Source organism: Microcaecilia unicolor, chromosome 8, assembly GCF_901765095.1.
Source record: "Microcaecilia unicolor chromosome 8, aMicUni1.1, whole genome shotgun sequence".
Lineage (NCBI taxonomy): Eukaryota > Metazoa > Chordata > Amphibia > Gymnophiona > Siphonopidae > Microcaecilia > Microcaecilia unicolor.
Genome location: NC_044038.1, coordinates 166,896,112 through 166,923,458, shown reverse-complemented (window position 1 = coordinate 166,923,458; position 27,347 = coordinate 166,896,112). Strand labels below are relative to the sequence as shown.

The following is a 27,347-nucleotide window of genomic DNA, read 5'->3' as shown; positions in this document are numbered from 1 at the left end:
AGGATGTAATGGGTCAGTTCAGCAAGCTGAAGAGTAGTAAATCACCGGGACCTGATGGTATTCATCCCAGAGTATTAATAGAACTAAAAAATGAACTTGCGGAGCTACTGTTAGAAATATGCAATCTGTCCCTAAAATCGAGTGTAGTACCGGAAGACTGGAGGGTAGCCAATGTTACTCCGATTTTTAAGAAGGGTTCCAGAGGAGATCCGGGAAATTATAGACCGGTGAGTCTGACGTCGGTGCCGGGCAAGATGGTGGAGGCTATTATTAAGAATAAAATTGCAGAGCATATACAAAAACATGGACTGATGAGACAAAGTCAGCACGGATTTAGTGAAGGGAAGTCTTGCCTCACCAATCTAATGCATTTTTTTGAGGGGGTAAGCAAACATGTGGACAATGGGGAGCCGGTTGATATTGTATATCTGGATTTTCAGAAGGCGTTTCACAAAGTGCCGCACGAAAGACTCCTGAAGAAATTGCAGAGTCATGGAATCGGAGGTAGGGTATTATTATGGATTAAGAACTGGTTGAAAGATAGGAAGCAGAGAGTAGGATTGCGTGGCCAGTATTCTCAGTGGAGGAGGGTAGTTAGTGGGGTCCCGCAGGGGTCTGTGCTGGGTCCGTTGCTTTTTAATGTATTTATAAATGACCTAGAGATGGGAATAACTAGTGAGGTAATTAAATTCGCCGATGACACAAAATTATTCAGGGTCGTCAAGTCGCAGGAGGAATGTGAACGATTACAGGAGGACCTTGCGAGACTGGGAGATTGGGCGTGCAAGTGGCAGATGAAGTTCAATGTTGACAAGTGCAAAGTGATGCATGTGGGTAAGAGGAACCCGAATTATAGCTACGTCTTGCAAGGTTCCGCGTTAGGAGTTACGGATCAAGAAAGGGATCTGGGTGTCGTCGTCGATGATACGCTGAAACCTTCTGCTCAGTGTGCTGCTGCGGCTAGGAAAGCGAATAGAATGTTGGGTGTTATTAGGAAGGGTATGGAGTCCAGGTGTGCGGATGTTATAATGCCGTTGTATCGCTCCATGGTGCGACCGCACCTGGAGTATTGTGTTCAGTACTGGTCTCCGTATCTCAAAAAAGATATAGTAGAATTGGAAAAGGTACAGCGAAGGGCGACGAAAATGATAGTGGGGATGGGGCGACTTTCCTATGAAGAGAGGCTGAGAAGGCTAGGGCTTTTTAGCTTGGAGAAGAGACGGCTGAGGGGAGATATGATAGAAGTGTATAAAATAATGAGTGGAATGGATCGGGTGGATGTGAAGCGACTGTTCACGCTATCCAAAAATACTAGGACTAGAGGGCATGAGTTGAAGCTACAGTGTGGTAAATTTAAAACGAATCGGAGAAAATTTTTCTTCACCCAACGTGTAATTAGACTCTGGAATTCGTTGCCGGAGAACGTGGTACGGGCGGTTAGCTTGACGGAGTTTAAAAAGGGGTTAGATAGATTCCTAAAGGACAAGTCCATAGACCGCTATTAAATGGACTTGGAAAAATTCCGCATTTTTAGGTATAACTTGTCTGGAATGTTTTTACGTTTGGGGAGCGTGCCAGGTGCCCTTGACCTGGATTGGCCACTGTCGGTGACAGGATGCTGGGCTAGATGGACCTTTGGTCTTTCCCAGTATGGCACTACTTATGTACTTATAAGGGAGAGAGCTGTTGGACATGGGAGGGAGAGGAGGAAGGGGCTGGAGAGCTGCTGGACAAGCTAGGAAGAGGAAGAAGGGACTGGAGGAAAGGGGGAGAGCTCCTGGACATGGGAGGAAGAGGAGGAGAGGACTGGATGGAAGGGAGAGAGCTGCTAGACATGGGAGGGAGAGGAGGAAGGGGTTGGAGAGCTGCTGAACAAGGGAGGAAGAGGAGGAAGGGACTGGAGGGAAGGGAGAGAGCTGCTGGACATGGGAGGAAGAGAAGGAGGGGACGATGGAAGGGGGAGAGCTGCCTGAATGGAAGGGAGCGAGCTGCTGGACATGGGAGGGAGAGGAGGAAGGGGCTAGAGAGCTGCTGGACAAGCTAGGAAGAGGAAGAAGGGACTGGAGGAAAGGGGGAGAGCTCCTGGACATGGGAGGAAGAGGAGGAGGGGACTGGATGGAAGGGAGAGAGCTGCTGGACATGGGAGGGAGAGGAGGAAGGGGTTGGAGAGCTGCTGGACAAGGGAGGAAGAGGAGGAAGGGACTGGAGGGAAGGGAAAGAGCTGCTGGACATGGGAGGAAGAGAAGGAGGGGACGATGGAAGGGAGAGAGCTGCTGAAGGAAGAGGAGGAGGGGATCTGGGTGGAAGGGAGAGAGCTGTTAGATGTGGGAGGAAGAGGAGGAGGGGATCTGGATGGAAGGGAGAGAGCTGCTGGACATGGGAGGAGAACTGGAGGGAAGGGAGAGAACTGCTGGTTCAGCACAAGGAGGGAGGGAAGGGAAACAGAGATACCAGACCAAGGAGATGAAGGAAAAGGGAATATTAAACCTACAGCTTGAGGGAGGGAGGGAGGCAGGAAATCAAGCAACCAAACCAGATGCTGGAAAGAGGAGGGAGAGAAGCTGGATGGGGTAGGGTCAGAGAGGGTAGAGATATATTGGCACTGGGGACAAAGAGAGGGGAGAAGATGGACAGAGTAATATAGGGACACAGAGAAAAGGAGATACTAAACATGGAGGAAGATAGAGGTACAGAGATGGAAGGATGGCAGAGAAAGAGGGAAAACGGATGGAAGGATGGCAGAGAGAGGGAAAACAGATGGATGGGGAGAGAGACACTGGATGGAAGGATGGGGAGATGGATGAAAGGATGCAGAGAAAAAGGGGAGAGACTGGAAGGATGTGGAGAGAGAAGGGACACTGAACAGAAAAGGGTAGAGAGATAGACATTGGTTAGAAGGAGGGAGAGAGACATTAGATGGAAGGATCAGGAGAGAGGGTAGATGGGTAGAAGAATGGGGAGAGAAAGAGGGAAGACGCTGGATGGAAGGGTAGGGAGAAAGAGGTGACACGATGGAAGGATGCAGAAAGAAAGAGGGGAGACTATTGGAAGGATGGGGAGAGAGAGGGGAGACACTGGAAGGATGGGGAGAGAAAGAGGAGAGCTGCTGCATGGAAAGGGGGAGTAGTGAAAGATTGGAGAATAAGAGGAAGGGGCATGGGGAGAACAAGGGTGAGAAAAAGATGAAAAGCCATAAGTAGATGAAGGAAATTAAAGAATGGATAGTAAGAATGAATTAAATCTGGACACAGAGAGAGGCAGAAAAATATTGAAGAAAGCAAAGAAAAAGGAGAGAAAAATGACAAATGGCCAGGAAACCTTGGCAGAAGAGTTAAGCGAAAACGAAGGAAAGCAGAATCTAGAGACTGGGAGCAACACGATGAGAAAAAGTAAATGGCCATACAACAAAGGTAAAGAAAATAATTGTATTTTTAATTTAGGATAAAGTAATATGATGTTAATAAAGTTTCAGAGACCAATACTTCCTTCCTTAGGTCAGGCGAGGATACCGTAACAGCATTATACTGACCTGAGGCAGGAGGTTTTGGCCTCTGAAAGCTCACTGAAAAGGATTAGGCTATTAAATAAATTGTCTGAAATCGGATGCACTGAAAAGTAGCACTTTACCCTGTGTGACAAATGCATCTGAGTGTGACTAAATTTTGCTGGGGGGGGGGGGGGGTAGAGAGAAAATTTTGTGCCCACCCACTTTGGGTTCAGGCCCACCCAAAATTCGCAGTCTGGCTACGCCACTGCTAATACTACTATTAAACATTTCTATAGCGCTACTAGACTTATGCAGCGCTGTACAAATTAATATGAAAAGACAGTCCCTGCTCAACAGAGCTTACAATCTAAATTGGACAGACGAACAGACAGCTAGGGGTGGGGAAATTGCAGTGGTAGGGGTGATAAGTGAGGGTGCTGAGTAAGAGAGTCATGGTTAGGAGTCGAAAGCAAGTGCTTTAAATGTAGTTGCAAAAAAACCCCACAGAAAGGCAGTATATCAAGTCCCAATCCCTTTCTTTATGGGTAATAAAGTTTCACAGTCCAGTGTGTCCAACAACAAACAATCAGATGGTACCATGAGGCTCAGGTGGGGGATATCATGATATTTACAGCTGGAGTGAAACACATGTAAAAAAAAATGAAAACTGCCTACTGGATGCTCTGCAAACAGTGTCGAATTTTTGTGTCTTAAGATTCATCGCAAATACAGAATCTGAAAGCACAAAAAAATTGGCTGCAAAACAAGTCCAGTGTTTTGCGATGTCAGCAAGGTAGAAATATGAATAGACCTTCTTGAAACAGGAGCATCCAGTCAATTACCTTTTTGAAAGCACAGTGCAATTTCTTCCTGCAGAGTTGTAGTGCTCAGTACCATTCATAATCATCTGAAAGCCTCTCTGTGCACACTGTGACATCAGAAGAAACCTTCTATATGATCACGCGATTTGAAAGTGCAAAACCCCTCCGCAAAAAACTACACTGGCTCCCAATCAAAGAACGCATCGCCTTCAAAATCTGCACTCTATTTCACAAAATCATCTACGGTGAAGCCCCAAGATACATGACAGACTTGATCTACTTACCAGTTAGAAACACATCTGAATCAACACGAACTTATCTAAATCTGCACTACCCAAGCTGCAAAGGACTTAAATACAAACCAACTTACGCATCCAGTTTTTCCTACATAAGCACACAACTGTGGAACGCATTACCAAAAGCCTTGAAAACGACGTACGACCACCTAAACTTCCAGAAATCACTAAAAACCAACCTGTTTAAAAAGGCATACCCTACTGAACCAACTTAAATGCCTAATCTCTGCAACACAACCAAACTAAAGCATGTAATGGACATAACACAACTCTTCCATTCTACAATTCCCTAATGTGGCTTTACCACATGAATTTTATCTTACCACAACATCACTTTGTATGTGTTCACACCGGAGTCTGCAAACGCCTCTCCGGTACTATGTAAGCCACATTGAGCCTACAAATAGGTGGGGGAAATGTGGGATACAAATGTAACAAATAAATAAAGTTGCTAATGCGAGTGAGTGTTGGGCAGACTGGATAGACCATTTTGGTCTTTATCTGCCTTTATCTATTATGGTACTATGTAACTATGATAGACCATATGATCATGTGCCATCGTGTTCTATGAGCCATCTATCTCCCTATAATAGTCGCCACTCTACAGATAAGTCCCCTGTCCATGAATTTTCAGCAGCAGTATATTGACAGCGCCACAGGGTCACTGAGAGTGTTGCAACCCACCCTGCCACTATTCAGATAATGCTGAGGCAGTGCAAGGGCAGAGGGTAGTTGTTCTTCCTAACTCTACAGACAGCCAGTGATATAGCCACTCTCCAAATAGCTAAGTGCTTTCATTCAGGACAGTGAAAAAGTTGTACAGAGAGCAACTGAATATCACTGCTCTCTGTACAGCCAGTGGAGGTCAGCCATCACCTCATATTGTCAGTGCCACTGACTCTCTGGATAATGGCACTGAATGTACTTGATTTTTAAAATGCCACGGCTGGTGTTTTAGAAAATGCTTGTACACTGGCTAAATATATGTTTCGGTATTTCAATAAAGCGTGCTTACAAGCGCTTGAAACTTAAAATTCAGAGTGACCCTTGTGCTTACAAGCACTTAAATCTTAAATATCCCTGTTCTTTCCTAGTCCTCCTGCTACAACAGACTAGTTTTGCAAATAGGAGAGCACAGCGCTCGTTCTCATGCTGAGGAGCAGGTTCTGCTGTTGTGCAGTTTGACATCTTTACACCCCAAAGAACACATTTTCCTTTATATTCACTGCTAATAGTAAGGTTAATGTCAGAGACAGCCTTCTACTGCCATCTTCTGTTGGTAGTGAAATTGATTTAAAAAGCAAACAGCATAAACATGTTGCAAACAGAATCAATAATTATGTTTGTGTCTTTCCTTTGGGAGCTTGAGTTTGAGTTTCTGCTAGTTACTTGTGACCTGGATTGGCCACTGTTGGAAACAGGATACTGGGTTAGATGGACCATTGGTCTGACCCAGTATGGCTATTCTTATGTTCTCTCCCAGAGGCACACCTAGCTGGGTGGGCTTTGAGGATATCCACAATGAATATGCATGAGGCAGATTTGCATGCACTTACTCCAGGGCAAACAGGTACTCAGGAAAAATGCAAGCAGTTTTTATTTCTGGTTGTTTTATTTTGTTTGTTTGTTTGTTTTAGTAGCTTGGTGCAACATTTTTGCTAAAATATACATGTAAATTCCTGGTGAGATGGGGTTCACAATTTCTATAAGCCTTCCCAGTTGGAGGCTCCTCTCCAAAATGCTCCTACAAAGATTTTGTGTTTGATTGTACTTCTCCTACTAGAAAGTTTTTCTGCCCCCCCCCCCCCCCCCATGGATGTTTTCCTCTGTTACTCCTTATGATGAAGAGCGTGAAACTCAGGTAGAGACTTGAAAGAATGATTCTGCAGATAGGCTAAAACAGTTCCCTGCCTATACCAATAGCAGAAAGTCTGTTTAGAAGAAGTGTGTGATGGACCAAATGAAATGCTGTGGAAAGATCGAGAGAAATGACAAAGGCGATAAGGCCAGCCTCAAGCTTACAATAAGCTCAGTCACTAAAGATGTTAAAACTATCTCTGGACTAAAATCAGTACGAAAACCTGACTGGTGCGAGTGCAACAGATTCATATTGAAACTGGTAAAAACAATATGTTCAAGTAGCTTAGACATAAAGGGAATATTGGAAATCAGTTGATAATTGTTGGGATTTGACAGGTCAAGAGTAGGTTTCTTAAGAACAGGACGGACAAGTGAAAATTTAAACAAGGAAGGAACCGTTCCTATGAGAAGAGACTGTGATAGAGTAGATTATTGGCATGAGGCCAAGAGTTGGAAGTTAAAGCCATTGTGATGGAAGTAGGTCAAGAACACAGGTAGTGGAGTTAATTTGGGATATAATTTTGAAGATTTGTGGATATTCTAAAAAAAATCAGCCCTTTTTCTGGCTGTTGAGAGCCAGGTTTGGCTACTTGTCTTTTAGAAACTTAAAATTCAAAGCGACCGTTGTCTCTGGAGTGGAGTGGCCTAGTGGTTAGAGCACCAGTCTTGACAACCAGAGATGGCTGGTTCAAATCCTGCTGTTGCTCCTTGTGATCTTGGCTTGGCACCAGGGTCTGTGTCTCTCCTGCTCCTATGGGGACCTGAATGAGTGAGGGGTGGTGGCAGCAGCAGCTGCTGCATCCCAAGTGGGGGGGATGGTGGGTGGGCAGCAGCAGCCCTGCCCCAGGCCTGGCTCTGTCCCTCAGCAGCCCTAACCTTAGGTACACAATTAGATTGTGAGCCCTCCAGGGACAGGGAAAATACCCAGTATACCTGAATATAGCTAAAGGTGTGAGCAAAATAGAAATTCCAGGAATCCTGTTTTCAGGCTTGTCTTGGTATCCATTCTTTAGAGTCAGGAAAGTGACCCAAATAATGGTGTGGTGTGTTGAGCATTCTTTAGTGATGATGTGGGGCAAAGGTAATGCTTAGACATTCTTCTAATCCCACAGAAGATCAGTTAGAAATTCCCAGCATTCCTGATGGAGCAAATACCATGCTTTGTTGATATTTTAAGCTGACTGTATGTCATCTGTTCTCTGGAATTTCCAGTGTTAACTCTGAGCAAGATACCCTATTCAGTATATAAAGGATATTAGATCATTGTCCACAGTCTTCAGACACTGCTTTATCAATCTGGCTGTCCACTGGGTGGAAGATGCTTAGCGCCTCTGATTCCAGATTCTACCATTGCCAAACTCTTCATCTTGTATCTTTGGATATAACTAATGCTCTTCCTCATTGCTCATGGTGGGGAATTGGTAGATTCCAGCTTTGAAGCCAGACTTTAGCTAGATCAGAGCTCTGAGAAATGCTGCCTGTAAATATTGCTGGACAGAGACAAGCTGTACTTGGCCAGTGCTCTACACAAACTGATGTCAGAAGACCAAAACTGAACCGATGACACATAAAGATGGGTAATAATTTTATTTCAGGTATCTGATACTCTGGTCTGCTTTTGCATATATCTTAGAGGCTTGTAATATCTTACTTTTAGAAAATAACTTAAGACATCTGTGGAAGCCAAAATTGTGACTTATTTACATTGTGCCATGAGTCATTCCTGGACTTAACTTTTAGTTTCATTAATAGAAATGGTTTGGGGTTTTTTATTTTTTTCTTTGTTTTTTGTTTGTTTTGTTTTTTTTCTTTTTGCTGTTATCACAAAACTTCCTCCATTTGTTCAATCATTTTAATAGTTAGAACATATGAATAGCCATACTGGGTCAGATCAATGGTCCATCTAGCCCAGTATCCTGCTTCAAGCAGTGGCCAACCCAGAAACCCAAACAATACTAACATTCCAGATTCCCAAAGAGTAACAAGATTCTGGAATCCCAAAGAGAAGCAAGATTCCATGCTACCAATCCCAGGGCAAGCAGTGGCTTCCCCATGTCTATCTCTATAACAGACTATGGGGCCGATATTCAGGCCACAGGAGTTAGACTGGCTAACTCCCGCAGTCTATGCTAAGCCCGGATATCCAATGCCGGGCCATTTTCAGTGACCGGCATTGAGTATTCATGTTATTTTTGGCCGGTTTGAAGATAACCAGCTAAGTCAATATTCAGACTTAGCCAGTTATCCTTAAACTGGACAGAGATATTCCAGGATTTGATGCAACCAAATATGGGCACAAAACCCATTTTTAAAAAATCGGTGTATAGTCGGTTATATTGCGTAATATAACCGGCTAGCCGCTAACCACTAACCACTAGCAAGGGATATTCAGTAGGGGAAAGCTGGTTATCTCCCGCTGAATATTGGTGGATAATCAGTTAAGCACTATTTAACCAGTCAGCAGCCATTCTGACCAATTAAATAGCACCGAATATAGACCGGTATGGACTTTTCCTCCAGGAACTTGTCCAAAACTTTTTTTTAACCCCAGATACACTAACCGCTGTTACTACATCCTCCAGCAGCGAGTTCCAGAGCTTAACTATTCTTTGAGCGTAAAAATATTTCCTCATATTTGTTTAAAAGTATTTTCATGTAATTTCATTGAGTGTCCCCTGGTCTTTCTACTTTTTGAAAGAGTGAAAAATCGATTCACTTCTACCCATTCTACACCACTCAGGATTTTGTATACCTCAATTATATTCCCTTCATCCGTCTCTTTTCCAAGCTGAAGAGCCCTAGCCTCTTTAGCCTTTCCTCATATGAGAGGAGTTCCATCCCCTTTATCATTTTGGTCACTCTTCTTTGATCCTTTTCTAATTCCACTATATCTTTTTAAAGATACGGTGACCAGAATTGAACGCAATACTCAAGTTGCGGTCGCACTATGGAGCAATAGAGGTATTATAGTATTCTCAGTCTTATTTTGCATCCCTTTCCTAATAATTCCTAGCATCTTTTTTGCTTTTTTGGCCACTGCTGCATGCTGGGCAGAAGATTTCAGGGTATTGTCTACAGCTAATGCAGATAGTTCATAGCTTTTCTGGGGCAAGGAGCAGGGAGACTGCTACCTGTGACTTATTCCTGTAGGTTTTTACACTTGAGTCTTCTTGGTTACTATTTTAAGGCAATATTTAAAAATCCTCATATAAGGTTTATTTACTAAGGGGCTGATATTGAACCGGAGAGAGGCAGCCTAGATATTCAATGTCAGCCTGTTTCCAGTGACCGGTATTCAATATCTGGGGGGAGGGGGGTTGGCTAGCTCAGTCTCGGCTATGTGAATATTCAGCGCTGGTTAGTTAAGTTATTAGCAGGCAGAGATAGGTCTGCTATTTATGTGGTCCAATTTGCCCGCCCACTAGGTGGTAAGAGCTTCCACGCTAAACCTGCGCTAATCAGCAGCATGCGGCAATTTCCCAATTAGTGCAGGGCACAACTATTCTCCACCCCAAACACACCCCCATGCTAAAACATTTTATATTTTCTAGTGCAGAATTGGCGTGCGGTAAGCATGTGTTCATGCTTTATATTTAATACAGGAAGAATTATTAGATACCAATGGAGTAATCAAGTTGTTGGTATTTTCAGAGCAGCACATCTGCCTTGCAGAGATAAAAATGAATTCTCAAAAGGAGCAAGTAGATTTTAAAGTGTGCTATCTTTTTATGCCCAGAGTTTGCATCTGAATGCCATGCATTGATGTGCTTTAACCTTCCTCCATCCCCCAGTAAATTCTGTAGAGCTCGGAGTGCTGCTGAGGCAGGAAAACATGGTCTCTTGATGCATGACATTCTCTGAACCATGAGAAATTAATAGAATACTTTCCTTTTTGAGTATGTATACTGCTGTAATTCAACACAATAGAGCCCAGGAGAGCATGTTGACTGTTAAGACGACCCCCTAACTCCAGGTCATGAGGAACTGCCAAGTTAGTCCTGGTTTAATGAAGGGGGAAGAGGCTTTTGGGTGATCTTCTCTATGGTGTAATATCAAACTTGTTCCCCTTTTGAGTAACAAGAGAACATTGGGTTGCGTTTTCATCATTCAATTTTGCCCCGTTCCACTTTTTCAGCACCCTCAAGGGAGAAAGCTGGGTTGCAATTGAAACTCTGGGCTTAAGATACATGCACGCCAATAATGAAAGATTTGATCACTTTAAAAAATGTATATAGAGATTATAAAATATTTGAATTAAAAATGAAGTTTTCATCTAATTTTTGGAGTTATTAGGACAACTCCCAATGGATGGAATTTCCTCCCACTCAGAGGATAAATTATCAGGGTTATTTATTAACCTGACGAAACAAGGCGATACTGGTAATTTTCCCATGGTTTCACGTTGGCCAGTCAGTGATGGCCAGCCAGAATTGTCCTGAGTCAACCAGAAAACTAGGTCCGAAGAGCTTTAGACCAAATAGGCAACCTAAGCAGAACTTTGGTTGCCTTTCTTCAGACCCAGCCTCAATACTATCATTTAAACTAGGAATAGGTTCTCTTTACTGTTTGAGCTGGGGGTCTGTGTTTTATGGTCTACATATTACTGTTGATATTGATGTCTACATATGGACTATTAATTTGTTGGGGATTTTTAATTCATATCATTGTAGGCATTAAAGATATGGACACGTCAACAAGTGTGCAGAACAGAGTACTTAAAGCCAGGCATTCCCTCTCCAACCTTGCTGAAGTCTTCTATTTTTAGTGCTTTCTACCTTGCAATCTGAAGTCAGCTGTCAAAGAGCCAGAAATCTGACTACACTCTGAGCTCACTTCCTTGACTTGTCCCTAAATAATTAGCATGGCATCCAGTGACTTGAGAGACCTACCCCTGACGGAGTCTCAGATCATGATGGGCTAGGAATTGAAAACTCTCCTAGGGTGTTACGTGTTCAGCATTAAGGGGATTTCCTACACCAGCTGCCGGGGTACCCACCGTACTTCACGGCACTTCCACAACAGGATCCTAGCAATATATCTTGCCAGCAAAAAGGTATGTGAAAAGCGTAAGCTCATGTGGAATTGTGTCCGTTTATAAGTGCAGAATCTGATTTTGTAGTTTTTAATCATCATTTTTGATAATCTAGAACCAACATTTTGGCGTCATCAGAAGCTGGATCTGTAGGTAACACAATGATTTTGGTTAACATTTATTCAATAGAAAAAAAAGAGAGAAATCAAACTTTTCTTGTACTCTTTAATATATATGATTTAGCAGAATATTATCCCTGTCTGACAGGCAGTTAGATTTATTCAGTACCATCTGTCTCTATATTAAAAGCTACTTGTAAGTAAAATTAGACAGCTCATATTTCTATGAGGATATTCTATCAGTAACCGCCAAGATAGAAACTCACAAACACTATTACATTCATTACTGAACTGACATAAACCATCAAGCCCAAAATGAGATGTATGCTAATGAATTCTTGCATTGCCATTGAAGCTTTGGTGAATCCTGATCAGCTGCCACCCCAGTGGCGACAATAAACGCATTTCTGATGTCTTTCATGGTAGAAGACTGTCAGATCCTAGTTAGGCAAATGTAACATATTTGTAAAATCAAAGTCCTGCTAGTAGCCTCTGAGCAGAAGAGGTAGAGGTTTGATAATCCTAGGAAGATGAACCAATGGATCACATCTGTCTAGCTGTGAAAAGTTGGACATTAAGGTGGCAATTCTATAAATTGGCACCTCAGTTTAGGTGGCCCGATACCGTGTGATTATCGCCAGTTGTTTAATGGCATCTTGGCACCAAGATTTCATGTTAGAATACCAGCATAGGTTGGCATTGGCTTGCCCATGCATGCCGATGGCAAGAGTAAGTTGGCAAAGCCTAACTGCACCAAGTGATGTATGTAATTCATAGCATTTTATAAATGGCCAGGTCGATATTCAAATCAATTTAACCAGATAGAAACGACCCCTGGCTGGTTAAGTCTCCTGTTTGGGGCTCACCGGTCATTTTCATTGGCACGTAACCGATTAGGCCGCTGAAAATGTCCGGTTAGCACCTATCTCAAACCCAGCTGAGGGGGGGGGGGGGGGGGGTTCCGGGGGAGAAGTCAGTATTTGGCTAGTTAACAGCCGATATTCAACAATTAACCAGCCAAGGTCACCACATAACTAGGACCGCATAAAAGTCAATCCTATCTTTCGGGCCATTTTTACAAAAGGGCGGGAGGTGTAGTGCCGGCTTGGTATGTGGCAATTCAGCCCTTCTGTCAAGCTTAAGGGGGAGTCCAGCGGTAGTTCCGATTCCCACCGTGTGCTGCCCAGTTACTGCTGCTTGAGCCACTACTGCCTCCTAAGGGCTCCCTTGGGAAATGGCTGCGTGGCAAGCGTTTAACTTACCACAAGGCCATTTCCTTCCATAAAAGAAAAAAAGCCTTTAACAGGCAATGGTAAAATGGGGCCTTGGCGTGCGGCAAATCTGCTCATCAATGCCACCACAGGGTCCCTTTTACCGCCGTTTATCTGGTGCCCCATAGCCAGTAAAGTGCTGAATTTTGCACTTAACTAACTATGCGTTAACCTGCTCTGCAAACCCAGAAACTCAAAGCCAAAGACTGCACATAGCCTGGCATTGAATTTCTGGCATAAAGTCGCTGGCAGCCAGGACATTTTGGCACTACCTTTAGATAACAGCAGCTAGTGCAAATAGGCATCTCACTGCCACTTAATGGCACCTGTGAAGTGCCTAAGTGGCATCTCCCTCTAGGCCCTCCCACTAAGCCATGCTAAAAAGTGACCAGTGCTGTTGTTACCATGTGGGTTTCCCACATGCCACAGCCACTTTTAGTGTGGTGGCAAAATGGCCGCATTTGTATATTTTTCAGTAACGGCCTCGTGCTAATTCCCCAATTAGCATGTGGCCATTACTGCGGCAGCCCTTACCGCCACCTATCTTGTAGGTGCTAAGAGCTCCCGAACTCACCCTGTGCTAATCAGGCAGTACGCGGCAATGTGCTCGTGCTACCCAATGAGCGCAGGGCACGCCTACTCTTCACCCGTTGACACACCTCCCCTGCTAAAAAAAAGAAAAACTGCATTTTAGCACGGGATTAGTGCACGCTGAAAGGCACACTACCACAGGATGCCTTAGCACATCCCGTGGCAGTGATTTTTGCCACGTGTAGACACGCGCTACTGCCTACCATGGCATAGTAAAAGACCCCCTAAAGTGGTGATGGTTGTTGTTTTTTTACCATTTCTCTGAGTATGGAAGAAAAACTTTGTAAGTCAGACACTAAATCACTCGTTGATGAAGATCCAGCATGTTAAGCTGATAGGGGTCAGACTAGCACATGTCAGGCCAATAGCAGCATAGTTGAAACAACTGCAGAGGTAAAAAAAAAAATACAGAAAACAGATGGACTTTGTCTCTACCGGGAGACAGACGGATAAAGGAACAGCTGTAGAAACAAAGAGGAAAAGGTTCACTGTCCTGTGATACAATACAAATGTAACTTAATCTCTTCCGTTTAAATTCTGACTTTACGTGTTAAAGAAAAAAGCACAACTGGGACTTCAAGACTGAGACAACAGGAGTCCTTTATTAAGATCAGACCCGACACGGGTCGTGTTTCGGCGTAAACAATGCCTGCTTCAGGGGTCTAGGTTAAGTATCAAGATACGTAGGTAGGGGGGCTCAACTCCCACCAAAGAAATTTGACAAACTCCTGTAGAACGCGGTTTTCACTGACCAACGGCATTCTACAGGAGTCTGTCAAATTTCTTTGGTGGGGAGTTGAGCTCCCTACCTATGTATCGACCCCTGAGGCTGTCGTTGTTCACGTCGAAACATGGCCCGTGTCTGATCTTAATAAAGGATTCCTGTTGTCTCAGTCTTGAAGGTCTAGTTGTGGTTTTTTTGTTTGGCATGCTTTTTGTGTATGCTGTATTACCCTCTCTAGTTGCTTTGACTTTACGTGTTATAAAGACAGGAATGGTCCTTCCAGTCTGCCTAGCAAAGTTGCGTACAGTTTGGGTAGATACACACACAAAGGGGTCCTTTTACTAAGCCGCAGCAAAAAGTGGCCTGCAGTAGTGTGGGCGCGTGTTTTTGGTGCGTGCCGGGCCACTTTTTACCGCATCTGGGAAAAGGGGCTTTTTTTCAATGGGCCAGGAAAAGGGCCTGCGGTAAACTAGAAACCAGCGTGCACCTATTTACGGCCTGAGCCCTTAATGCCACCCATTGATCTAGCGGTAAGGGCTCACGCACTACACGTGCGGTGACCGATCAGCGCAACCAATTGCCGATTAATGCCGTAAACGTTACGCGTGGTAGGGAATACAAAAATAATTTGTCCCAGCGGTACGGGCGCGTGCCAAATCTGAAATGACAGGGGGGCAGGCTAGCTTGGTGGTAGTCTCATTTTGGCGTGCGCTGGAAAAGGGCTCCAAAATTCCTTATGCAACCCAGTACCGACTCCCTCCCCTCGAGCAAAGCAAACGATAACAAGAAACCCCCCCCCCCCCCCCACAAATTAACTCAAGCAGAAAACAATCTATTTATATGTCATCCTTAAAGAAACAAACATCCATCTTTCATTTCAAATGGGACATGCGATGTATAAACACACACACACATAGCTGTCATTCCGTATTAGCAGAACAGGAATAACTAAGCCCCCAAAATGTAGTAACATGAAACTGAGAAACTACATAAAAGCATCTGTAGCAAACAAGTGTGTTTCAAAATATCCAAAGCATGTTAATCCCCTTAATATTAGAAAATCTATGGGTCAATATTCAAAAGTACTTATCCGAATAACAGCACCTGCTACTGAGACAACTGCTTCTGACCGGAATATTCGGAGGCCCTATCCGGATACTGCTTATGAAGATCTTTATTTGTTTATTTATTTAATGTACTTATATACCACCTACAGCTAAGCGGTTTCCAAACATACACAGTACAAAGCGTCACTTAAAACATTATAACACAATTAACATTTTAACTATCTTTTAACTACAGACAAAGAAAGCACTATAAACCAGTTCACTACCCAGGGCTGAGGCGGAGCTTGCATGCTGCCCTCGGGCCAAGATGCCACCACCCATAGATGTTTTATTTCATCACAGTGACTTTCCAAACCTGGCAGCGATTACCATGCACTGCCCTGCTGCTGCCCAAATTGCTGCCGCCAGCACCCGCCTCTTCCCTTTACTGCGGCTGCCTGAGATAAACAGGAAGTTACTTCAGGCAGCCGCAGTAAAGGGAAGAGGTGGGTGTTGGCAGCAGCAGGGCAGCGAATGGGAATCTCTGCTGGGAAGTCACCATGATAAGGTAAAACACCGTGAAGCCCTCCCCCCAAGATGCCGTTCCTAAGGAGTGCCGCCTGAGGTCCCCACCTCAGGTGGCCTAATGGTTGGGCCGCCCCTGCCACTACCTTAGAGAACAGCTTTCAGAAATAACTGAGTCTTAAGGACAACCGTTGCACTATCCAGACAGGGTCTCTGAATATCCTTACAGACCACCTCTGCACTATCTACCCAAACTGCATGAAACTTCACTAGGCAGACTGGAAGGACCAAGGAGCACTGGGTCACTAACAAATGAGCAAAGGCTGAAAATGCCCTTATATATGGCAGCTAGACCCCCTAGTGGTAATACTGCAAGACTACCACTAGGGGTCACGTGCTTTTTAGGAATCCAAAGCCACAAGGGACAGGCATCTACCTCATTCTACTAGATGACTAAGTGTTGCTTTGGCAGGCCAATGGGAGGGGGGCTTTGAGAGGGGAGAAAGCCATCTATTTTTACAATTCTGACCCCTTTAAATAAGGTTCCCTAAGAGCATCAGCCATTGAATATCTAGACAAACCACCTTGGTACTATTTGGGCAGTGTAGGGGTAGGCCAGGGGCTAAGTCTGGGCAGATCCAGGAGTTACCAGTTAGCAGCAATATTCAGTACCTTGTTAAAGTTAGAACAGCAAAAAGGCTCTATGAGGCCAGTTTTCAGACCATGGGAAATAGACCAGTTAAGTCTATTTGCGATGAGACCCAAAATTCAATGCCAGGCTGTGACCGGCATCAAATATTTGGTTTAACTTTGAACAGTCAGAATTTAACTGGCCAAGCTGATATTCATTGATAGCCGGTTAAATTCAGACCAGCCAAAGATATTCTAGGGTTACCATATTTGCAGAGACAAAAAAGAGGACACAAAATAAAATGCCACCCTTCCCCTGCCCTGACCCCCCCAAGAAAGCCAGATTCTATAAACTGTGAAAATACTGGTAAAAGTAAAAGAAATGCATTTTCTTTCATACTCTGCTAAATACAAAATTAGAAAAGATGTACATTTCCAAAAAAATACAAACATCCATGAGCAGCATGTCTCCTTCTCCTCTCCTTTTCATCCCCTTCTATCCATGTGCTCTATTTCCCCCTTTTTCCTTCTCCCCTTCCATGTATGTCCTCATCACCAGTCTTTTTCCCAGCCCCCTCCCTCCACCCACCCACCCACCCACCCGACTCCATCCATTCTCCCCAAACCTACCATAATGACCCTGGTGGTCTAGGGACCTCTTCAGGGCAGGAAAGAACCCCACTCTTTCCTGCCCACTGTTGATACTTCTTGAAAATGGCTGTCGAGACTGCAAGCAAAGCAACCAGACTATTCCACAAAGCCAAACAGTCAGGCTGCAATGTCAGTGGAGGAGAATAAAGTAAACAATAGCCATTTGAGCATTCTTCATCACCAATAAATCAATCATGGCAATGTTATCTATATACACCTTTTAAAACCATAGACAATCAGAGTATATCATCAACAGCGGTCCCCTTTGCCTGACTTCTCTACATGCCCACTGCCAGTTATAGCAACATGAGTTAACAAGAGGTATATCAGAGGATTCTAACCATGACCCATGAAATAACCATGTCAACTGCATGCTGAATAATAATATAATGAATTAACATAGTCTTGTTCAGCACGGATCGTGTGTTTAAAATCAAATGTACAAAATAGCAATTCATATGCCAAAAGCCCGACAGAACAAACATGTCTTTACCTGTTTCCTGAAGGTACAGTAATTTGTCAGTAGGGGGCACTGCAGCCATGCTAGATGCAGTAGGTACAGCTGATCTTCCAAATAACTGCTGCCTTGCAAGGTCTAAAGGACAGGGACTCAGCTTCAAAAAGATTTATGGTTGCACAGTTATACCAAACCCGTGCCAGTCAGATGCCTCTCATGCCAATAGGGTATAATCTTGTGTAGTTTGGATTTATGGAGGAGTGGCCTAGTGGTTAGAGCACTGGTCTTGTAATCCAGAGGTGGCTGGTTCAAATCCCACTGCTGCTCCTTGTGATCTTGGGCAACTCACTTAACCCTCAATTACCTCAGGTACAAACTTAGATTGTGAGCCTCCTGGGACAGAGAAATATCCAGTGTACCTGAATGTAACTCACCTTGAGTTACTACTGAAAAAGGGATGAGCAAAATCTAAATAAATAAACGCCTGTTTTCATAGTTTTCTTAAGGAAAGCAGAACTATAAAGCTCATAATTTTTTGGCATGGGAATTAAAAGCAGAAAATCCGCACATGGCATTGCCCATGGCATAAAGATGAGAAAAGGAGGGGATGTGAAGGTATTTAAATACATATTAAGATTGCAATTTTAGACAGAATACAGAAAAGGGAAAAACTATAGAAAGTTATATACATACATACATACATATTAACAATTAAATTGTCTCACAAACACCCTTGTCTCACAAACACCTGAAGTATGTGGACACCAGATAGTCTGGCACAGAATACAAGTACCAGTGCATCAAACTTTTTATAGAGCTCAGACTTGTCAGCAGAAGTTGCCACTCTGAAGTCATTCATTTCCTTCTCACACTCCCTTGGGAGCAGTCAGTAGGGCTACATCTGCACAGCTGTCCAAGGAGATCATATTCCAAGGCTTCTCCCTACGTTCTGAATGACCCGGCACTGGGGAAGCAAGAGGAACTGCTCTAGTTGGCTAAGTCACTGGGGAAGAAGCTGAAATAGTTTAAAGTACAACTTTCAGTAAAAAATTTGTAAGCATAAAGGAAGAATTGCCAAAACAAAAGCAAGCAAACAATACAAAACAAAACACAGAGATCATAGCTAAAGGAGAGAGATTTGGCACCACATTATTACTAGTTCAAGATTTCTGCTCTTCAGTCTGCTATGGTCATTGAAGATTGCTGAGCAAGGAACTGAGCTTATGCTGACACCTTGTGGTCAGTCAAAGAGCAGCATTAAAAATGGTTCTGAAGTCTGAGATGAGTGAGGAGAGAGGGCCTTCTGTTTTCTCAGTTGCAGCCCATAGGATCCTGTCCCTCTTTGGTAAGTTTGGAGACATTATGCTGCAGAGGAAGGCGCAAGACTGCAGAGGTTCAGCCAATTATTTCAGACTCCTTTATGTATTCCACTGATTACTACAAAATACTACAGGATAATATTTAACCATCTCTCTGACCTCATGTGCACCTTTCTTTAAATTAGTCACTGATATTTAAATATGTATACTTTGGAAGAAAGGTGGGCGATGTCATCCTCACTTTAACATTCCCTTATCTCTTGTTTGTCCTGTTTGTCTGTCCTAATTAGATTGTAAGCTCTGTCAAGCAGGGACTGTCTCTTCATGTTCAAGTGTACAGCACTGCGTACATCTAGTAGCACTATAGATGGGAGATATGATAGAGACCTTTAAATACCTGCCGTGGCATAAATGCACAGGAGGCGAGTCTCTTTCACCTGAAAGGAAGCTCTGGTGTTTGTGCAGCGCTGCATATGCCTTGTAGCGCTATAGAAATGCTAAATAGTAGTAGTAGTAGTAATGAAGGTGAAAAGAGATAGACTCAGAAGTAACCTGAGGAAATACGTCTTCATGGAAAGGGTGGTAAATTCATGGAACAGCCTCCTGGGGAAGTGGTGGAGATGAAAACAGTATCTGAATTCAAGACAGCTTGGGACAAGTCCATAGAATCTCTAAGGGAGTGATAGGGAGAATAGATTACATGGATGGGCAGACTGGATAGGCCATGTGGTCTTGACCTACCTACAGTTTTCTCTGTTTCTGTGTTTCCTGTGTCATGCACAACATTGCTCATTTTGTTCTGTTTTGGTTAGGCTTCATACTGTAATTTTCATCTGTCCCTGGCCTGCAGTCTGTGGCTGGCGTATCTGTGGCAGTGTATTTTGTCTAGCGAAAAAGGTGCCAGTACTCAAATGCCAGGCCACCCTTTAGGGGTGGGGTGATCACTGAGGGATCCACCCCACAATAGCCAGACCCCCTGCAACCGGTTACAGAATCTAGGACAATGCAGAGTTGGTGTGTAGAGCCTGAGCTCTATCATTAAAACTTGGGATCCATGGGTCAATTTTAGCAGACAATGGAAAAGGTGCCGGTACTCAGTACCCCCAAGTACCTCATCAAAAAAGGCCCTGATCTGTGGACACATGCTAGGTGTGCTGATACGGGCTTACGCTAATATTCTATAATGGAGCCTGGTTGCCAGGTGATGTTATAGAATAGCAACCTACTGCGTACCCACAGGGCACCTAAATGGAAATGCCAGAGGTACGCTTGTCCCATTCTAGAATCTGGCACATTCATTTTTGAGCTTAGCATACAAATTTGTGTGCGCAGGTTATGAAATAATGGCATACACATAACTTAATTATTAAATTAGACACTAATTGGCATCAGCAACCAATCCCTGGCAATAATTGAAGTTAATTAGCCCTAATTTGCAGTTACACACGTAACTGCACTTAGTCAGTACTTTATAAATTTACCCCCTGTTTACTAAACCGCACTGGCGGCTTCCGTGTGGCAATGCCAACACAGCCTATTCATAGGGGCCCTTTTACTAAGCTGTGTAGGCGCCTACATGCGCCCAATGTACGTCAATTTTGAATTACCGCCTGGCTACCGCATGGCCCTTGCTTTAATTTCATTTTTGATGCATGTCCGCTAGGCGCGCCGGAAAGTAATTTTATTTTCTGGCACACATGCGGTAATCAGGCAGTAATTGTCATTCTATGTGCATTGACCATTACCGCCAGTTACCACGTGAGATTTTACCACTAGGTCAATGGTCTCAGACCCAAAATGGACACGCGGCGATTTTCATTTTGCCACATGTACATTTTTGTCAAAAATTTTAAAAAGCATTTTTTACAGGTGCGCTGAAAAATGATTCTGTGCATGCCCAAAACACGCGTCTACACTACTGCAGGCCATTTTTCAGCAGGCCTTTGTAAAACAGCCCCTTAGTGAATGGGTTGTGTCAGCATTAGCACAAGGCAGCCACAAGCGTGGCTTAGTTAACAGGGGGTGTTACAAGAGGATTCTATAAAAGGAAATCAAATTTGGGCACAATCCTGAGATGAGCACACAACTAAATTGGGTAATGAGCCAATAAACATCAGTAATTGGGCGCCAACGATCAATTATTGATGGTAATTGGCACCAATTTGGATTTCCACATGCATCTTGCTGTGCACTATTCTAGAAACTGTGTGCCGAAATCCCATGGTGCGACCCAAAAGGGACATGGCTGTGGGAGGGGCATGGGTGGGTCAGAAGAGTTCCGGAAATTTCTGCACATTGTTATAAACTACTGCAGATGCGCACCTAAATTGGGTGCCAGAAATTATACCTGATTTCAGCAAGTGTAAGTCCTGGTGCTCAGATCTGGCCTGGAGAATCAGCACTACGTACTGTTCCAAAAAGAGCACTCAACCCAGAGCGCCTGTGATTGTGTTAACTGAGTAGGGCAGGAGGCCCTCATAAAAATACAGCCAAACAAACGGGGAAAGTGGTATAAATCTCCTTCATGAACCAGGCATTGAGCCCTGTTTCTTCACAGTGCAGCAAAATAAATAATCAAGTCTTTCTTAAGTTCAGGGGCAACCTTTACACAAGCTTGTAAACTACTGGCTTTATCCCAACAGTCTGTACACATAGATGCATCCACTTGCCAAGTTTTACTATACGAGTCTGCCTCCCACCAGACCTTAAGAACAGTGTCCTTAAGGCTTAGGAAGCTTAAAACTTAGCCTACCTTAGGTTGAGTAGCTCCTACACACTATGCTGTAGTGACCCTCACTCCAGGGCAGTTTCTCTCCTCCTAGGCCTCCCTGGTGGAAACCTCTGTTTCGGGGCCTCCCTGAACTGTTCTGGCTCATGGAATTTAACATCGTCCTGACCTGAGCCCTACCCCTCTGACTCAGGCTCAGTTTCAGCCTTCGCCTGGGCAGATCAGCACCACCTACCAGAAGGTGGCTGAACTGTATCAATAGTGAAGTGCTCTTCCCTATACCATCCACTCCCTCACAGCACCCTTTATAGAATAGCGTTAGGTGCTGATTTTTTTCCAGCGCCCAAATTTGGGTACCATTTACTGAATCCAGTCCTTAGTGCACAAAATCCATAGTGCGCAATGGCAAGGGGGTGTAGATGTGGGAGGGGCAAGGTCAGGTCAGGGGCATGCCGAGCACTTATGTACTAAGGTTATACAATAATGTCAGTTTCACACGTAACTGACAGCAGTTAGGCGCAATAATTCGCACCAGTCATTGAGCTAGCGTAAGTGCTCGCATCTAAAGTTAGGCGCATAACATGGACTTACGCTAGCATTCTATAGCAGCAATTATGTGTATAATTTACGATATAGAATTTTCACTTAGTGACCAAACTTCAGGAAACTTTTATACAATTACTCCCTTACTATCAATTCTATAAAAGTTGCCCAAAATTGTGTGCGCAAATTTGGGCATTTGCCCAATTTGTGTGTGCAATTTAATTGCATAACGACCTAATTAGCACCAATAATTGGCTTTTTAACAAACAATTATTGGCACTAATTAGATTTAATTGGCATTTACATGCATAAATTAGGTTCCGGATCGGCGCCTAAAATTTACACATGATCTGAAAAAGGGGGCACGGAAATAGGAGGATCATGGGCATAAAGGGATGTTCCTAAAATGTATGTGTGTTGTTATAGAATAATGGGGATATGCGCCTAATTTAGGTGCGTTCATTTGCACCACGTTTCAATCGGTGCAAATGCTATGCCTGAAGTTAGGCGCAATTCTCTGGTGTAAATGCTATTCTACAAACTGTGCTAACTTTGGACACCTTTTACCAAGCTGCAGCAAAAGAGGGCCTGCGCTGGCATCGGCACGTGTTTTTCATGCGCGCCAAGGCCCCCTTTTACTGCAGCTGGTAAAATAGAAGTCTCGCTTTCCTACAGGAAATGGCCACGCAGCAAGTAAAGCACTTGCCACGTGGCCATTTGGGGGGGGGGGAGCCCCTACCGCCACTCATTGCAGTGATTACCACTGGGTATGGTGCGCTAGGGATAGGAAGTACTTCCTGTATAGCGAGTGGTAAGCCTGTGTTGGGCTTACCGCCACTTAGTAAAAGGAGCCCTTTAAGCGTGGCTTATAGAATAGCACTTTTTCAGCGTCAATTTTTTAGAATCTAGTCCTTAGTGTACTTCTTTCCCCTATGGTTTGAGGGGAAGGGAGGGACAGCAGGATTGTGATGTGATTTAATTCTGGTCGGAAACTCACTATGTTCCAAAACAGATTAGGGGCCCTTTTATTGCTGGTTGAGTGAAGATCTTGTAATTTTTGGACCCCTCTGTGTTGCACTCAGACAGTTAATGGGCAAAGAGCAATTCTGCAGAAGTTTCAGGGTTGTGGTCTTTGTTTGTGTGAACTGCATGTGTGATCTGGATGTACCTAACAGTCATTTGGGTGTTGGGTTGCAAAGGTCCCAGGCTCTTGATTTGGCCGATTCTAATTCCGTCCTTTTCACAAAGCTCTAGGGTTGCAGTAAGTAAAGGTTGCCATTTGCGTGGGACACTGTGTTTGCTAGATAGACTCACGAAGGTAAATCCGATGCTGGTTTGTTTTCCAACGATGTAAACTTTGTGAGTTTATTGAGACATGAAATCTCCTGGTGATGTATGCAGGAGGCACTGTCCTGTGACATCACAATACTGAAATAAGGATGACACAATTGCTTCTCTAGGCTAGTTAGGTCATATCATGTAATGCTATCCACAGAGAATTTTCTTTTCGGTGGGGAGGAGATTAAATAACCGAAAAGCAGAGGAAAGTCTGTAACAGTGACATTAAAAATGGTTCACATATATTTTTTGATATACCGCAAATCATATAAAAATATGTCTAAGCAGTTAGCAAAATTATAAAAAGGGGAAGGAAGGAATAACTTATACAAAGACAACAAGGATAAACAACAAAAATTATAAAACAAAAAGGAAAGCACAAAGAGAATAACAATTTAAATACAATGTAATCATAACATATAAAGGGTAAATGGATGAGGGAAAAACTCATGGTGGTGTTCCTGAAGCTACAAATACACATCAAAAAAGGAAAAACAACCCTACGTATAAAGTCCAAGCAGGAAAAAGTAGGGCTGCATGAATAGCCTTCCAATCCAACTAAAGAGATGTTTAGTAGTAATGAAGATATTTTATGGTAAATATGCAAGCAGACTTGACGTGCGCCTGGGTTTTGGCGCACAGTGCCTGCCTCAGGAGTTGTGTCACAGTGTATCAAAAGCAAGCACCACAAGGCTGCTACAGCCGATCGATACTGCTTGCCACTGAAGCTAGCCAATATAGGACTAAAGAAGAATGAAGCAGTAGTTATGATTATGGTCAAGACCTGGAAACAAAGGAGAAGCAAAAATGAAAAAATAACTACAACGTAACTGCTGCAAGAGAGTTTCCCAGACTTATTCTTGGCAGCATATTTCTTGACTCATTGATAATTGATCCCAGGAAGCAGAAACTGTCCTCGAGTTCTCTTTCTTCTTTATCAACTCTTAAACTTGTGGTTGTTCCTGTTGTCATTAACATTTGTTTTTTTTAGATTTAATCACAATCTAAAAATACCGACATACAGATGTTTGTGTGCATATGTCAACATTCCAGCTGTGCCCTAGTCTATAAACTGGCACCTAAATGCAACAATGCATAGTTTGAGGGTAGTTGTACAGTTGGGCAGAGTCTGGGCAAAGCATGGGCAGTGCACTCAGTTACACATGTAAATTATAGAATACAAGCAACAAAGCCCGTTTCGTGAAAAATGAAACGGGCCCTAGGAAGGCTCACCTCTAAGCGATTTCTCCTCTCTCCCATGCCCTCCCCTGCCCTCCCCTCCATGTCCAGTGATTCTTCCCTCCCCTCCCATCCCCTCCATGTCCCGCGATTCTGGCATCCCCTCCATTCCAGTGATTCTCCTCTGCCCTGCCCTCCCATCCCATTCCATGTCCAGTGATCCTCCCCTCCCCTGCCCTCCCATCCATGGCCAGTGACTCTGTCCTTCCTGCCGCCCTGCCGTTCCTTACCTCCGTTCGCAGCAGCGGCAGACTGGGCTCGCATTGCCTCCAGCGTTCCCTTGCCGTCCCTCTCAGTGTCCCACCCTCCTCTGACATCATTTCATCTTTCCGTGAGGGCAGGACACTGAGATGGAAGGGAACGCTGGAGGCGAGCTGATGTCAACATGCTGTTACAAACCCAGCCATCCAGGGAAGCAGAGTTACCAATTATTATATAGATTGGGGCCCTTTTACAAAGGTACGTAAGGACCTATGTGGGTGCAGCGCATATTAAATCGACATTACCGCCCAGCTAGCGTATGCGCCTGGCAGTAATTCCAACTTTGACACATACCGAAAACCCGCGGTAGAAAATAATTTTCTATTTTCTGCCGCGGGGGTGTTTCCAGTGGTAATTGGCAGTTGGACGGTTACCGTGCAGGTAATGCATGAGCCCTTACCGCTAAGTCCATGGGTGGCGTTAAGGGCTCAGGCTGTAAATAGACACACGCTGGTTTTAATTTTGCCACACGTCCATTTCCCGGCCCCAAAACCTCCCTTTTTCCAGACGTGGTGGAGAAATGGTCCAATACAGGAACCCACATTACTGCAGGCCACGTTTTGGTGCACCTTTGTAAAAGGGCCCCATTGATTGTTTGATAAGTTGGCAGATTGATTTAATTGATTTTATTTATGTGTAATTTTGTGTTTTTAGTATGAATGTAAATTATGTAAACCTTTCTGGGCATAGTTGATAGAACAGGCTATAAAATTGAACACATAAATAAAAATGTTATTTCCCAGAGGCATCTAAGCACGAGCATCTACATTATCTCTATGGCTCATGTCTATAATAATAGGTATTACTTTTCTTTATAGAATAAACTCCAAGTAGCTGCTTTCATGGCATTTTTTATAGATCTGGCAGGAACATTTATGCATGTAAATGTTTAGACAACTACAGCCCAATATTCAGCGCTATTTAACTGGACAGGAATGGCTTCATTTGCCGCACGGCCATTTCTTTAAAAAAAGAAAGATCTCCCTTTTATCCACTGCGGTAGAAGGGGGCCTCAGCACATGTCAAAAACACACGCCGATGCCAGCACAGGCCCCCTTTTGCTCCAGCTTCATAAAAGGACCCCTAAGTGACTTATCCTAGTACAGTTGTAGTTTTATTTTATTTTTTATGGTACGATTCTTGGATGTTAAATTAATTTTGCAGATAAAGATTCTTTTCAGATTTAACAGGAGTTTTTTGTGTCTTGCACAGCTTTACTCAAGAAAGCAGCTGTTGATTCGATGACCCACCAGTATGTCACAGTGAGTAAAGAAACATTTTCAAGACTGGTACATTTGTCCAGGGGCGTAGACAGACCTCAGCAGGAGGGAGGTCCAGAGCCCAAGGTGGGAGAGCACATTTTAGCCTGCCTCCCCCAACAGCTGACCCTCCCCCCCACCACTTTCGACCCCCCCCCCCCACCGCCACCGACCTCCGCCTGCCACTTTTGACCCCCCCGCCACCGCCGCCCCTCTCCCGCCATTCGGACCCCCCCCCCCGACAACAACGACCCTCCCCTGCCACGTTCGACTCCCCCCCCCCCACTGCCGCAAGATACTTTTGCTGGCAGGGATTGGAGATCCCCGCCAGCTTTGGTCTTCTTCAGCGCCAGTCTCTGGCGCATTTGCTCACTTCGTTGATCTGTGCTGTGAGTCTTGAGTCCTGCACGTGGTGTGCAGGACTCACAGCACAGATCAGTGAAGTGAGCGAACGCACCGGAGACCGGCACTGAAGAAGACTAAGGCTGGCAGGGATTGGGGACCCCCGCCAGCCTTAGTCTTCTTCAGCTCCACTCACAGCACAGATCAGTGAAGTGAGTGAACGCGCCGGAGACCAGCGCTGAAGAAGACTAAGGCTGGCAGGGGTTGGGGACCCCACCCAGCAAAGGTACCTTGCGGCGGCCAGGGCTGCTGAGCGACTGGGCCGGCTCCGGGGGCAAGGCCGCCCCTGGGGCCCCGCCCCTTCCGCCTCCCCCCGAGGTCACCACCACCACTCCCCCCTCCACCCCCCGAGGCCACCGCTGCTACTCCCCCCTCCACTCCCCCTGAGGTTGCCGCCGCTCCTCCCCTTACATCAGATGAGGGCGGGACACAGGGAGGGAAGGAGACCTGAAGAGAGGCGATTTGCTGCCCTGCTGCCTGCAGCGCTTTCACACAGTGGTGAGAGGTGCTGTGATTTCAATGCAGGGGACCCAGCCCGGTGGCAGATGGTCAACGATAGAGGGCAGGTGGGACTGTGGTGCCAGGCCCCCCTTGGAGGCCCGGGCCCGGGGAATTTTGTCCCCCCTGCCCCCCCTCTTGGTGGCTACGGCAGCGGTGGCGGGTCGAAAGTGGCGGGGGAGGGTCGGCGGGGAGGGGTCAAAAGTGGAGGGGGCCCGAACTAAATCTGTGGGGGCCCATGCCCCCGTGG

At 44.7% G+C, this 27,347-nt stretch overlaps 1 protein-coding gene across 1 annotated transcript in view; it reads left to right on the top strand.

Annotated features, from left to right (window-relative positions):
- Positions 1-11,349: 11,349 nt before the first annotated feature.
- The window catches only part of MYOT (myotilin), an 86,423-nt gene continuing 70,425 nt past the window's right edge, over positions 11,350-27,347 (top strand). The window contains exons 1-2 of the mRNA XM_030212761.1: positions 11,350-11,517; positions 26,151-26,200. Of these exons, the coding sequence (XP_030068621.1) occupies positions 26,193-26,200 (8 nt within the window). The 5' untranslated portion in view covers positions 11,350-11,517; positions 26,151-26,192. The remainder of the gene's footprint in view (positions 11,518-26,150; positions 26,201-27,347) is intronic.